Raw genomic sequence first — 14,251 nt, forward strand, 5'->3', positions numbered from 1 at the left:
TTGTTGATGATGGTTTCACAACTTAGCTACTCAACCGATCATCGTGTAATTTTGCATAAGTGTTAAAAGAGTATACACTATACGTAATATATAGGCGATAACGAGTGGTTTATACTTTTGACAATGCTGTTTTGACCAGTCCCGGGTTTATGTCGAGGCTTACAACGCATCGGCCTAGGGGCCCCACCCAGCCAAAAATAATATTATAGTTTTAGTCTAACCGCTTTGGAATGGGCGTAATGTCTTGGTACCTAGAGCCTTGGATCTCTATATCCGGGCCTGGTCTTGACACACACCAATTACGCACGATATATTATAGTTCACAAATGCTCAGACAGTCTTGAGGCTTACTGGTTTTCTGAGGGATGGAACAGTAAACACTGCATACGAACATATCTCGGATTTGCTATTGAAAATTTATTGACAGAAAACGACACGGGATTTGATCCCAGGACCTCGAGATCAACAGCATTAAAAATAGCCCACAGTCATGCAAATGTCTAAATCTACAACATAAATAAAAAAAGGTTATGATTAATAAACAATAGCATTAGAAATATAAATAGGATTGACTAAAAAAAAAACACAAATAATTTGACAATTTATTGAAATAATAAAACCTTCATAAAATTACACATAATCATAAGTTAATTATCGTAAAATTCCGGCGAACGAACACTCCGTCGCACTTTCAATGGAAATTCATGCTTAAATACATCTAAAAAATATACATAACAAAATTGATATCTTTTTAGAAATAACATTACTATTATTTTTTAAGTAACCATCTATAAAATTATGTTATTAATTTTTGCTAAAACTATCTTTAAAAGCATTTGTTTTTATGTACTTATATTCTGGTGTTTTTATTTTAATTAATCGTTTTATTATAATTAAATACGATTATAGTATACGGTGTTCTGCGTACGTAATTTTTGTTATATTTAATTATAAAACATTGTGATTATGGCGGGAAATGTCAAAACAATGACGACTTTATTTATTTTTTCTTATTCAACAAAAGTATCGATTCATAAGTATTATATTGTAACAAGCTACTCGGTCCCTAGTTACTACAGCATAAATAAATTGTAATAAATGACTTTTTATTTATTTATTTTTTTTGTCTAAAATTATAATGGAAATTGTGTAATAATTTAAATAGGGATTAAACATTTTTATTTCATAGCTAATTAAGAAATTATTATAAGATAGCAGTAGACATAAAATCTTAAAAAAATATGCGTTTTTTAATATTATTCCAATTATTATTATATATTATTATATATGTATATTTATTTTCATACAATGAGGTATGTTCAATAGTAAAACAGGAATTAAAAGCTTTTGCTAATATTTCTATTGACATTTAATATTAAATTATGAATAATTCAATATTCACATTCACAATGAAATTTAATTTTTGGTCGTGAATAAACAAAGGTATATGGAATTTAAAAAATGGCATATAAATATATGTTAGCTCATGTTATTCCTAAAGATATCATAATGCCAGCTCGCGTGTCGTCTAAACCTTTTATATTGAAATGTTTCACACAAATATTGGAAAAAATATATAAACTTATTAGTTTTTAATCGAAAAATCTAATTTGGCATAATATTATCTAGTTCTGATAATTATCTAATATATATATATTCATGTGAAACATTTGTCTTTTTCATGTACTAATACACTTCAAAACAAATCAATTTGTTCAGTTTTTTTTTTTTGCATAAAAGCAAATAGCATAGACACTATGCCATAAATTAGGTTTAATCAACTATTATATATTTAGCTACTAACATAACATACATTTGGTTCACTTACAATTAAAAACCAACTATTGCCGTCTATTTTAATGGCATTACAAAGTTTTTTTAACGTTCAAAGTGATTATCTCAAGGTAGGAATAACTACACACCATTTAAGCTGCCCAATAAAATTTTCAATCAAGTCATATCACCCATCAGAGCATATATGCATGTATGAGGCAATAGTAGTCTTAGACAAAATACATAATGAAATATTGATTCATTTGGAAGTAAGCAAAAAAAAATACCTCTAAAGAGACCTCGGAATGTTCCCATTATTTCTCTCATAGAAATAGTGAACCAAATGTAGTTTGTTAATTTATTATGGAATGGATTCAATATTTATCACAATAAGGTGCATCAAGGATAAATTACTTCTATATCATTATAAAAGCGATAATATTAAAGAGGTAAACATGAAAATGCACTCTATTATGTGAAGGATAAGATTCACATTCGAGTATCAGAATTATTATATATTTCTATAAAATATATTTAGAACAATCTCGAAGCTGTACAAGGGTGTTTGTAATAATCAGTGATGGTCATGTATTTCTCTTCGAATGTACAAATTACTAGAGAAATTGTATTGAAAATTTAAGTTGATTTCGTTGCTTAGTAAATCGAAAATATTATTATTAGTATATAATTAAAAGAGAAAAACTGATTTATTCTAGAAAGCAGATAGTTTGACAATATAAATGTTTAAATTTTTCAACCCAATCCAATACCCCCAAAAACCTGAATTAATGTTAGTTTTTAGTACCAATTCTATTGTACTCAATCTCTTAATTAATTTGATAGGAATAAAAGATTTGCCATCCCTTTTTATCACACACAAAATATTTAGATAGCAATATTTGTTTACAATACAATTCGCACCAATAACTCGAAGAATAAAAATCGTTGACAAATTCAAATGGAGAACGATTAGTTTTTTTTTTTATATAATTTAATAATGTATGTAATTTTTAATTATTACAAAATATTGAATATTTTAAACAGATATATTTTTCTATTTTCACATTTGTTCTTAAATAGAAGCTTTTTCAAAATCTGAAATTCTTTAAAATGTATATTTTATCTATTATTGCTTTTGAGTTTTGACGAAAGAGTTTAGTTATGAGGACACGTATTAGTTATTCAATTAGATAATTTTGAATTTTTGACATCTATCCGTAAATTTTATCACACAAAAACAATAGAGTCCCTATTCAAATCCCCTCACCGTTTTAAAAAAAAGTAGAAATGATAGGAAGTTTCTGATTATGTTACGTTACGTAGCACAATCATAAATTTCAGGCTGAATAATTGAATAACGGTGTTGAGTATTACAACATGCTTTATTATGTGAATATTAAATGTGACTCGTACACATTCTGATTCTCACTTTCTATGGAAAGTGAGTGTCACCAAGCGTTATGACACTCGGTGGAACTTTGCTTGTTTGTGTGACATAATTTAGGGAAAAATAGTAAAAATATCGAAAAAAAAAAACATTATAAACAGGTGTAAGTACATTCGATGCGAGTATAGATCTGAAATTTATCAAAATAAGTTAAGAAGGTACCAGTTCCTCTGCGGGGTGTCAGACGACGACTACGAGCGGCAGCTCTTGGATCATAACGAGGACGGAGGCGGCGCGCGAGACGCGACCAGCGCGCTGTCCAGGCGCGGCCAGTCCACGTACTCCGTGCCGTGCCTGCGGGCACATGCGCGGATTATATTGGTAACGCTCTCGTACAATCCGATAGAGATAAGGATCAACGACTTTATTACAAATTTAATACTTAAAAAGTCAAAAAAAAAATTTTGGTACGACCCAGGGTTTGAACCAATGATCATTTATAATGTATAAAATAAAGTTTACTTGAATATGAAGGAGAGCGTGGCTCCGACGGCGGCTCCCCAGAACATGAGGTAGAGCAGCAGCTCCGTGGAGCTGCGCGTGGGCAGTGCGGCGCTCGCGCAGAACATCGACACCGCCACCAACAACACCGACGGGAACTGCACCGACACAGAAATATATTATGAAAGTAGTCTTAACTAACCTCAAGTACTGGTGTGTATTTATATATATAAACATTCACTTTTATATATCACGCATATTATATAAATATATATTAATGTATTACTAAAAGTGTTTTTTTTTTCTTTTGATAAATGTTCACACCAGTTCTTATATAAATTCTTAAGATTTAAAACAAGTCACAGCGTTCCAAAAATGTTTGTATTATACAGACAATAAAAGTTTAAAATTTATGTGCAAACCATTTACCGGTCTACAGTTCTACTACGAATTAATTAAAAATAAATCATCAATATATATATATATAACATAAATATATTAACAGATAACATAACTCACTGTTAAGTATTTCCAATCTCTATGACTACGCAGGGGACAAAGGGCGGTGTTGCCCTCGCCTTCAACTATGACGTACTTCCCTAGGAACAAGTCCAGCGAATCCTGTAAACAAATACAAAATCGTACTAAAAACCTATCTCTGTAACCCTACCTATTTGCTTCCTTCAGATTTAATTCTGTCCATTCTTAATGTTATAATTGTTTGTATTGTGAATAGATATTTATTTGATTTGATTTGATTTATTTATTTGGGAAACATACAGCATAATATAATACATAAAATTTAGTAACAAAATAACTTTCACTTAAGCCAACAAAGTTTCCACTTATACAAACAAACATGGAGTGAACCTAACGATAACAAGTTATTTAACAATTTATTAAGATATATGAATAAAGTATTAAAAATAATTTAAAACAGAAAAAAAAAAAAAAAAAAAAAACGATAAGTATATTACTGACAAATACAGTTTTTTAGAGCTTCTTTGAACTTAAATAAATTTTCGTTAAATATATCTATACTAGTGTAGCGTTTATTATGATTGTCACATGCTCTTACTAAAAAGCGATTTTTAGCATAGTTCGTTCTACACATTGGGACATAAAAGGTATGTTTTGAACGGGCAATGGAATGTGAGCACTTATATGTATCGTTGTGTATGTATTGTTTATTTATATATATGTATGTATAATGCACTCGCCCGTTGTGCGAGTATCTTAACGCAGGGTTGTCTGGAAGAGATCACTACTTGAGTGATAAGACCGCCCTTGCACGCATCATGTTGAGGTTCGCAATTTTATTTACATAGCATGGCTTCTCTTGAACTTTTGTTTTTGTTTTTCTTTTTTTTTTTTACTCATGTTTGTATTTTCTTTTTCCTTGTGTGTGCAATAAAGATGTTTAATAAGAATAATAATACAATATAACATTCTTTGACTTAGCACCAACGCTACATAAACATAATTACGCGAACAATGTTATTTTTAAAATAAATTTTAATTAATTGCTAAATCTATACAAATAAATAAAATTCAAGTGTCTGTCTGTGTGTGTATTTCATAATAACTGCCTCTTTTTCAGTTCTAATAAGTTATCAAAACCAAACAAACCATTGTGTCTGTCTGTTTGTCCGGGATAATCTTCAAAACTGTTAATAATTACAAATGCAAATAGCCGAATTATTATAAGGAGTATTCCAAGTTACCGTTTAGTATTTATAACATCAAATTCAGTTAAGTTTATCAAAAAATATACTAACTTAAACTTACTCACATATTTATTTCATATATAATACAAATTGAACGCGTGTAAATTGCGGACGCAGATATTACATAATAAAAAATATACAGTACAAAAATAACACAATTTCAGTCACGCTGGGACGTAGGTTACCTTTTTGAGTTCACGCACGCATATCTATAATAATAATAATAATAATATCCTGGGACATTTTTCACACACGGCCATCTGATCCCAAGTTAAGCTTGTACAAAGCTCGTGCTATGGAAACCAGACAACTGATATACTACATATACTACTTTTCTTTTTGTAAATACATACTTATATAGATAATTACACCCAGACTCAGGACAAACAGACATGTTCATGCACACAAATGTCTGTCCTGGGTGGGAATCGAACCCACAAAATTCGGCGTGAAAGGCAAGTGTTCTACCAACCACGCCAACCGGCTCGTCGAATATCTCTGTGCATAGTATCGCATTAATTGCATGAAAGGGACGATTTGAATAGGGTTATGTATCAAGCTACCCATATGTTCAAATACGAAAATATATAATTAATATACCAAATCATGATATATTTTTTTCATATATATAGAATGGGAATGGCGGACGAGCATATGGGCCACCTGATGGTAAGTGATCACCAACGCCCATAGACAATTGGCATTGTAAGAAATGTTAACCATCACTTACAACATCAATGCGCCACCAACCTTGGGAACTAAGATGTTATGTTCCTTGTGCCTGTAATTACATATATAGATATATTTAAGGTACCTGTCTGAAGCCGTCACTGAAGTTATTCTTATAGTATCTGGTGAGGGAGTTGATCCCGTCCTTCAGCAAACCGAGTCGTGTACGCTTGCCCGTTCTGGTGAAATCTGTCTTCAGTGCTCCCGTGCCCGAATACTGTGTTGATATCATATCCGCGTGGTCAGCCCATACCTGTTAACATTCATTGATAAATAGGGTGCATATATTCTACCTAAGACAGATTTTTAAATTAAAAAAAAAAGAAAAAAAAGTGAAATATGTCAATATATAAATAGTAAGTATTTAACTAAATAATGTAAAATATAGAATCTCTGGATGTTCTATTAATTAAGGCACAAAAGCTGATAGAAAAAAAGGATAACTATTCATGATACAACAAACCTATTATATGTTTGGACCGGTTGTAAGACACTGGACCTGCAGTTGTATTGAATTAATTTATTTGTCCTAGTGTAGTTTTCTTTGGATTAAAGAATCATATAACTTAATTACAGTAACAGGCTGTTAATGTCCCACTGTTGGGCTAAGGCCTCCTCTCCCTTTTTCAGGAGAAGGTTTGGAGCTTATTCCACAACGCTGCTCCAATGCGGGTTGATAGAATACACATGTAGCATAATTTCAATGAAATTAGACACATGCAGGTTTCCTTACGATGTTTTTCTTCACCGTCAAGCACGAGATGAATTATAATCATAAATTAAGCACATGAAAATTCCGTGGTGCTTGCCCGGGTTTGAACCCACGATCGTCGGTTAAGATTCACGCGTTCTAACCACTAGGCCATCTCGGCTTATTTACAATTTAATAATAATAATATCCTGGGACATTTTTCACACACGGCCATCTGATTCCAAATTAAGCTTGTGCTATGGAAACCAGACAACTGATATACTACATATACGACTTTTCTTTTGTAAATACATACTTATATAGATAATTACACCCAGACTCAGGACAAACAGACATATTCATGCACACAAATGTCTGTCCTGGGTGGGAATCGAACCCACAACCTTCGGCGTGAAAGGCAAGTATCTACCAACCACGCCAACCGGCTCGTCAAATAAATATAATTAATACTAATAATACACTCACAGAGTTAAACAGCATATCCAAATGTGGATGTTGATCGTCCACGGTAATGACCGCTAGCAATCTTAGCACAGCACTCAGCTGTCTCTTGGCTAGGAGACTCTGCACTACGTTGGTTCTATCCAAGCAGTCCACACAGTTGGTGCGGAAGACGCCACTTTGACGAAGGAGGACCGTGCCTCCTCGAGATAGGAAGTAACCGAATTCAGTCTGTAAAGAAAACGATGAGAGATTAGCATCAGGGGAATTAGGGATGATTTAAATTAATAAGCAATGAGTTATGTAATTTTAGTATGAATGCATGGCAACTATAAGACAGTTATAACCTTTAGTAACCATACACATTATTATGCGGGCGCACGTGTTTGTGCGTGTGTGTGTGTACGTGTGCGTGCGTGTGCGCGGGTACCTGCTCGTGCGCGACGCGGTCCATGAGCACGGCGAGGCGGTCGTAGCGCATGCCGCGACACTCGGCGTGGAAGTCGAACGGCTCGTAGCGCACGGCGGGCAGCGCGGCCGCCGCCACCGCCGCGCGGTAGCCGCGCTCCAGCGACTCCTCCTTGCCGTGCTGGTCGATCTGGTGACATCCGCCGGTATCAAGCTCGCTTCCCTTCTCACCGCGCACGATTATTCTTAATGACGGACCGGTTGGCGTGGTCGGTGGATACTTGCCTTTTACGCCGAAGGTCGTGGGTTCGATTCCCACCCAGGACAGACACTTGTGTGCATGGACATGTCTGTTTGTCCTTAGTCTGGGTGTAATTATTTGTATAAGTATGTATTTACAAAATAAAAGTAGTATTTGTAGTATATCACTTGTCTGGTTTACATAGTACAAGCTCTGCTTTGTTTGATAATGTCCCAGGATATTATATTAATGCATGTCGGCTTGTATAAGCAGTTCAATCAAAAATTAGTTTCAATTCAAAGTTCCAACGAATGACCGAATGGATAACGATTATCCATTCGGTTTTAAAACACTTATAATAGCAACGAATAAAATCTTACCAAATTAAGGAGAACTTGGTTTCCATATTTCTGGAGCTGATCTCTCAAATGCCTGGTGTAAGCGGCGACGTGATCCTCAGACGAAAGCGCCATCGCCGGCTTGTACTTGAGGTTCGGGTACTGGGTCCAGAACAGAGGGATGGAACCTCGGGTTTGGACGAAGGACGACTTCTCTCCACCACGCTCAACTATTTGTTCGGTTTCTACGAAATTCGCTACATTGCCCTGAGATAATAAATATCATTCATTGCGTCAAAGTTGCTAAAAGAAAATTTTTATTATCTTAAAATTTAATTTTGTAAAAATTGTAACATAAAAATTTCATATACTATACTATTTGTTATTATACTTAATTGAGTCATATAATAGTGAGTGGTTTTTTTTTAAATATATTTTCCGGGAGGGCAAATGACTCTACTCCACCTGGTGGTAAGTGGTAGTAGAGTCCAAACGCGACGACGGCCAGTACAGTCGGGAAGAATGTTCTGCACTAGCCGCCTTCGCCTTTCCGGCCCGCAAGATGCCTCTTCACACCTCGTTTGAAGGAACCCAGGTCGTAAGAGGAGGGGCACTTTTGACCATAGGCACTAATACTATGAGAAATAACTTTACTAACCTGGGAATCGATTCCTCGCATGAACAGCCTCGTACCAGCTCTGTCAACGCTCCGCCGCGACACCAACGACCACGCCAGCTGATGACCGTTTACCGTCACGCGATTTATTGCCACAACTATCTCACTCATTAAGGAATTCATACAATATTTAAAATATAGAAAGAATAATCTCGTATTTAGATAGCCGTACATAATCCAATTTTCAAAGTACTTAATGTGATCATTTTTACCAGAGCTCACTGCGCAGACTGTAGGATTGAACGCACGTATGTATTTGCAGTTGGGTCGAAACAACTTCGAGGGGGAAACACGAAGAAGAGTACAGCTGGACTGGGCAGCGTATGGAAAACTCGATCAAGTCTTTTCGTCACAAATACCGCAATGCTTGAAGACAAAAGTCTTCAACGAGTGCGTCTTACCGGTTATGACCTACGGAGCCGAGACGTGGACACTGACAGTGCGTTTGGTCCACCATTTAAAGGTCGCTCAGCGAGCTATGGAGAGGGCTATGCTCGGAGTTTCTCTGAAGGATCGAATCCCAAATGTGGTGATCCGACAGAGAACCAAGGTTATCGACCAAAGGATTAGTAAGCTGAAGTGGCAGTGGGCTGGACATATATGTCGCAGAACCGACGACCGTTGGAGTAGACGCGTTCTGGAGTGGAGACCACGCCTTGGCATACGTAGCGTAGGACGCCCCCTAGCTAGGTGGAGTGACGATATACGCAAGGCGGCTGGCAGCGGTTGGAGATTAAGAGCTGAAAATCGAGCTCAGTGGCGTGCCATTGGAGAGACCTATGTCCAGCAGTGGACATGATGTAAGCTGTATATGATATGAGCGCCCGTATTTGCGTGCGTGTGTGAGCGCGCACGCACGTGTGTGTATGTGTGTGTATGAATACAGATGCACTATACATTCACTCTCATAATCCAATTGGATATCAATCCTACAAAAACGTTATCACGAGAGCGTAAACACTACTAACTTCCAATCTCCGTGCTGCCCTTAATAACTTTTTTTTACCCGGCCCCTGATTTCACTTCGGTAACAACAGCCTTATAAGCTAGCCTTGAACAATGCTGGATTCGATGTATTTGAAAAGGATACAGCCCTGTATGATAGGTAAAGCAAATCTTGCGAACTGTTGGTGGGAGTAGTCTTTGAGGAGATGACCGTTCCAAAGGAAACGAGAATCCGCACGGCTGGCTAGCGACATCTAGAAGTTAAGACATATACTATAAAGTGATGTTTGTCAAAACGTTTTAGGAAAACCAAATTAATATTATTATTATTATACCTTATGGAAATCTGGTGGAACCGAATGCAGTCTCTGCATTGTGTGCGTCAAGTCATATCCATATGAGAAATATATGCCAGGCGTCTGTAACGCCAACTTGAGCATGCGTTCGTAAGTGTTGTTGTCTTCTATCTAAGAAAGAAAATAAAAAAATTAGCCAGGCTCGATGTATTGACGTTTGCTCAAAAATTATAACGATGTTTCTGCTAGGTTTTTATGACCAATTCGTCATTATAATATATAAAATTAAATCACAAATATATAATGACCAGATTGCAGCAGACTGATAGGTCACTTTTTACTGATATTTATGGAAAAACATGGATGCATTTTTAAATAAAATCAAAAATTTATATAAACCCCGACACAAAATCTTTAAAAAGTTAGAAATCAATTGTCTTTGTTGGCTCTTTCTTTATATTAAGTACGTAGTAATATTTGAATACAAGCATCATCGCTTCGGGAACTGCAAATTAAAAACCATTGGTTCTGTGAAAGTCGGTAACAGCTTTCTGTCAAGTAGACATTGAGCTGATGATCTTTGAAAGCCTCAAGAGAACTTTCTCTTTCATAGATAAGAATCCCGATTACACCTATTACAAGCAGATAAAAAAAATCTCATATAAATCAGTTCATTCGTTCAGGAACTACGATGATATATGTACAGATAAGCTTATAGCAAATAGGGGGGGTCTTATAACTATACCTCTGTTGTATAATTTGTTGCATCAATACTATATTATTATACTTTTGGATTTATGAATAAGACATACTTGCTTATTAGTCAAATGAGTTGTTGACCGTGAATACGGTATGATGTCTGTGCCGGCCAATTGATATATATCTTGCCCATTTATCTTGCCTACCTGCAATTAAAGAGATTATTTGTACTACACACTCTTACACTCACTTTGCAGTTTTTAATAAAATAACATAAGGAAATTACTAATAAAATTATATGTTTTATGTACAGTTCATACATATTTTAATAAAAATATTTTATTATATAATTCTTAGATAATAGACATATAACGACTGCAAATGATAATAATTGAAAGGAAGTTAGAAGAAAAACCTATTAAATATACTTAATACTTAAATCTTTTAAATATAAAAATTCAGATGTGTGAATGACCACATTAAGACAAGTGATCACTGCTGATAGAAATTGAGAGAATAAGCAGCCGACGCACCATCATTACAAACTAAGATATCCCATGTGCAATTATCTATAGTGGTAGTAGTATAAAGAGCCAGTGGCCCAGTGGTAAGAATGCGTGAATCCTAACCGATGATCGTGGGTTCAAACCCGGGCAAGCACCACTGAATTTTCATGTGCTTAATTTGTGATTATAATTCATCTCATGCTTTACGGTGAAGGGAAACATCTTGAGGAAACCTGCATGTGTCTAATTTCACTGAAAATCTGCCACAAGTGTATTCCACCAACCTGCATTGGAGCAGCATGGTGGAATAAGCTCCTTCTCCTCAAAAAGAGGAGAGGAGGCCTTTAGCCCAGTAGTGGAACATTCACGGGCTGTTACGGTATATTGGATAACTAACTCACGAAAACAGATCACAACACAATAATTGATTGTTATTTGGCAGTAAAAAATTGGATTGGTGGTACCCTGATGGGCTCTCATGTCCTGCTGCCAAGTATAGCACTTTTAACGAATACATTTCTGTTTAATGTCTCCCTTTATTTTTGAATAATTCTTTCTGTCATTATTTAAAATCTAATTAATAATCATTGATTATTTACTGATTGCCAGTATTGTCACAATAATCCTTGACAAGTACTCTTAAAAACTTGCAAAACCTTATCCACAGAAAATATGTATATATATGTGCCAACTTTCAATGGCATAAGATATAGTAAGTGAATCACTCACCAATATCCGATACTTAGCAATAACTAAATATAGTCCTGATATAAGCTTTATGGAACCAAGAAAACCACAGACTGGCTTATATGCATTTGGAGGTATGGGTATCTTCACTGCATTTATATCTGAAAGGATTTTAGTTGAATTAATTTTAAATAACAATAACCATGGTTATGGAGTTTTTCTTTTTTTTTTAATATAAAGGCAAAAGTTAAAATGCCATCTGAGGTTGAGTGATGACCACTAGACAGCTTAAACATTTATTATTTCGTTTATTTGCTGGAGGAAATATTATATATTAGAAATAAATAAATAATTTAAGTAGTTACACTAACGATAAAATGATCAATGATGAATCACAACTTTTTTCAAATAAAATCCCTGATTTAGTATCTTCAATTTTTTATAGTATATTTGTAATTACAAAAATAAAGTATTAAAAAAGAAAATAAGTGTGGATAGCTATAAATTTTTTTCAAGGCGGTCACTTAAAACCAGTGGTAGCCTTTTTTTTATTTATTTGGCACTAATAACTAATAACAAACAGTAAATGCAATACATTATTATACAAAAATAAAGCTGGACTATAATATTTCACAATGCATGCACAGACAGCATAAGTAGACAGTATAAGGTTTAGTTTAGAGTTAAAAAATAAGATGGAGTTTGAAATTCAGAAAACAAAAAGTTAAGCATTCTAAGTATTCTATTCTGAAGTATTTAGTAAAAAAAAATTTCAATATTTTTTTAAACCATTCAATAAGGTGAGTAATCAGCCTCTTGCAACATGATGTTGCACAGACACCATATTTATTTATTTTTCTTCTTTTATTATACAATAATATAGTTTTTCTTTTCATTTTATCATGAAGTTTATGTGTATCTTTGTAACTCAGTTTTTTGTTTGTAATAAATGTTGAGAATTACAGCTCATTCTACCATGACAAGTGAAGGGCACTTGTAGTTGTCAAGGAAGAATGTTCATTTTTATTAGTACTTATTAATTTGTAACATTTTAGTGTGCATGTTAAAAAAGATGTAGACTTCACATATGAATTATAAATGTGTATAAATTACCTTTAACAGTTGCCTCTCCAGTAATTCTATCAATCACCAAAATTTCTGTCGGGTTAATTGTTGGTTCAAAGTAAAATTTATCAGATGTTGTGTACCTGAAATTATTATATTATATAAAAATTATTTATCAGAAAATATTTTGAGCCTAATACTATACGTTACGTTAAGCCGAGATAGCATAGTGGTTAGAACGCGTGAATATTAACCGATGATTGTGGGTTCAAACCCGAGTAAGCACCACTGAATTTTCATGTGCTTAATTTGTGATTATAATTCATCTCGTGCTTGACGGTGAAGGAAAACATCATGAGGAAACCTGCATCTGTCTAATTTCATTGAAATGATGTCACATGTGTATTCTACCAACCCCCATAGGAGCAGCGTAGTGGAATAAGCTCTAAACCTTCTCCTCAAAAAGGGAGAGGAGGCCTTAGCCCAGCAGTGGGACATTAACAGGCTGTTACTGTACTGTACCATACGTTAATATATTTAATAGGCATCTTATTTTTTTGTTTTGATAAAGTTTTTGGTAAAAAATTAAATATTGATACTATGAATATATTCCAATTTTATTAAAAGAATAAAACAATGTGTACAAATTTTAACGTCGGTGAATCATCCGGAGAAAATATTATATTATTTATCTATTTAAAATAATAAGATTTTATTTATAATAGAAATATTAGTTCATAAATATGCACGATACAAATAACATTACAATTCATGATAATTGGCTCGTAAGCACGACCAAACCTAATCATTATCAAGTAAGTCTTTTGATTCCGAAAAAATCCTAATGCAATTAGCAACCAGCCCCTTTAAAATTAAAAAAAATATACTCACAACTTGATGTCGTCATGAATTAACAATTGATCTGCCATTTTATATAAATTCCCGCTGTATGCTGTTAGTTTACCTATATCATAGTATTTGCAATATAAGCTCTTGGAACTTAAATAAATTAACTAGCATTACAGGTAGTTAACGATTAAAAGTGTGGAAATTACAACACGAAATGATTATGGTCAGGGTGACAATTTTATCATTGCCAATATCTTATCTGTCACTTTGA

The 14,251-nt window shown here is 34.2% G+C and overlaps 1 protein-coding gene across 1 annotated transcript; it reads right to left on the reverse strand.

Annotated features, from left to right (window-relative positions):
• Positions 1-590: 590 nt before the first annotated feature.
• LOC126777050 (phosphatidylinositol-3-phosphatase SAC1) lies at positions 591-14,223 on the reverse strand. The gene is made up of 14 exons (XM_050499903.1): positions 14,023-14,223; positions 13,180-13,274; positions 12,109-12,227; positions 10,987-11,079; positions 10,214-10,345; positions 10,024-10,132; positions 8,916-9,031; positions 8,300-8,524; positions 7,701-7,868; positions 7,295-7,501; positions 6,203-6,370; positions 4,181-4,282; positions 3,683-3,819; positions 591-3,514 (listed from the first exon to the last, which is right to left on the reverse strand). Exons 1-14 carry the CDS (start codon positions 14,058-14,060, stop codon positions 3,433-3,435), a joined length of 1,791 nt encoding a protein of 596 aa, XP_050355860.1. The 5' UTR covers positions 14,061-14,223; the 3' UTR covers positions 591-3,432.
• Between the last annotated feature and the right edge of the window lie 28 nt (positions 14,224-14,251).

The sequence above is a fragment of the Nymphalis io genome, chromosome 22 (genome assembly GCF_905147045.1).
Source record: "Nymphalis io chromosome 22, ilAglIoxx1.1, whole genome shotgun sequence".
Lineage (NCBI taxonomy): Eukaryota > Metazoa > Arthropoda > Insecta > Lepidoptera > Nymphalidae > Nymphalis > Nymphalis io.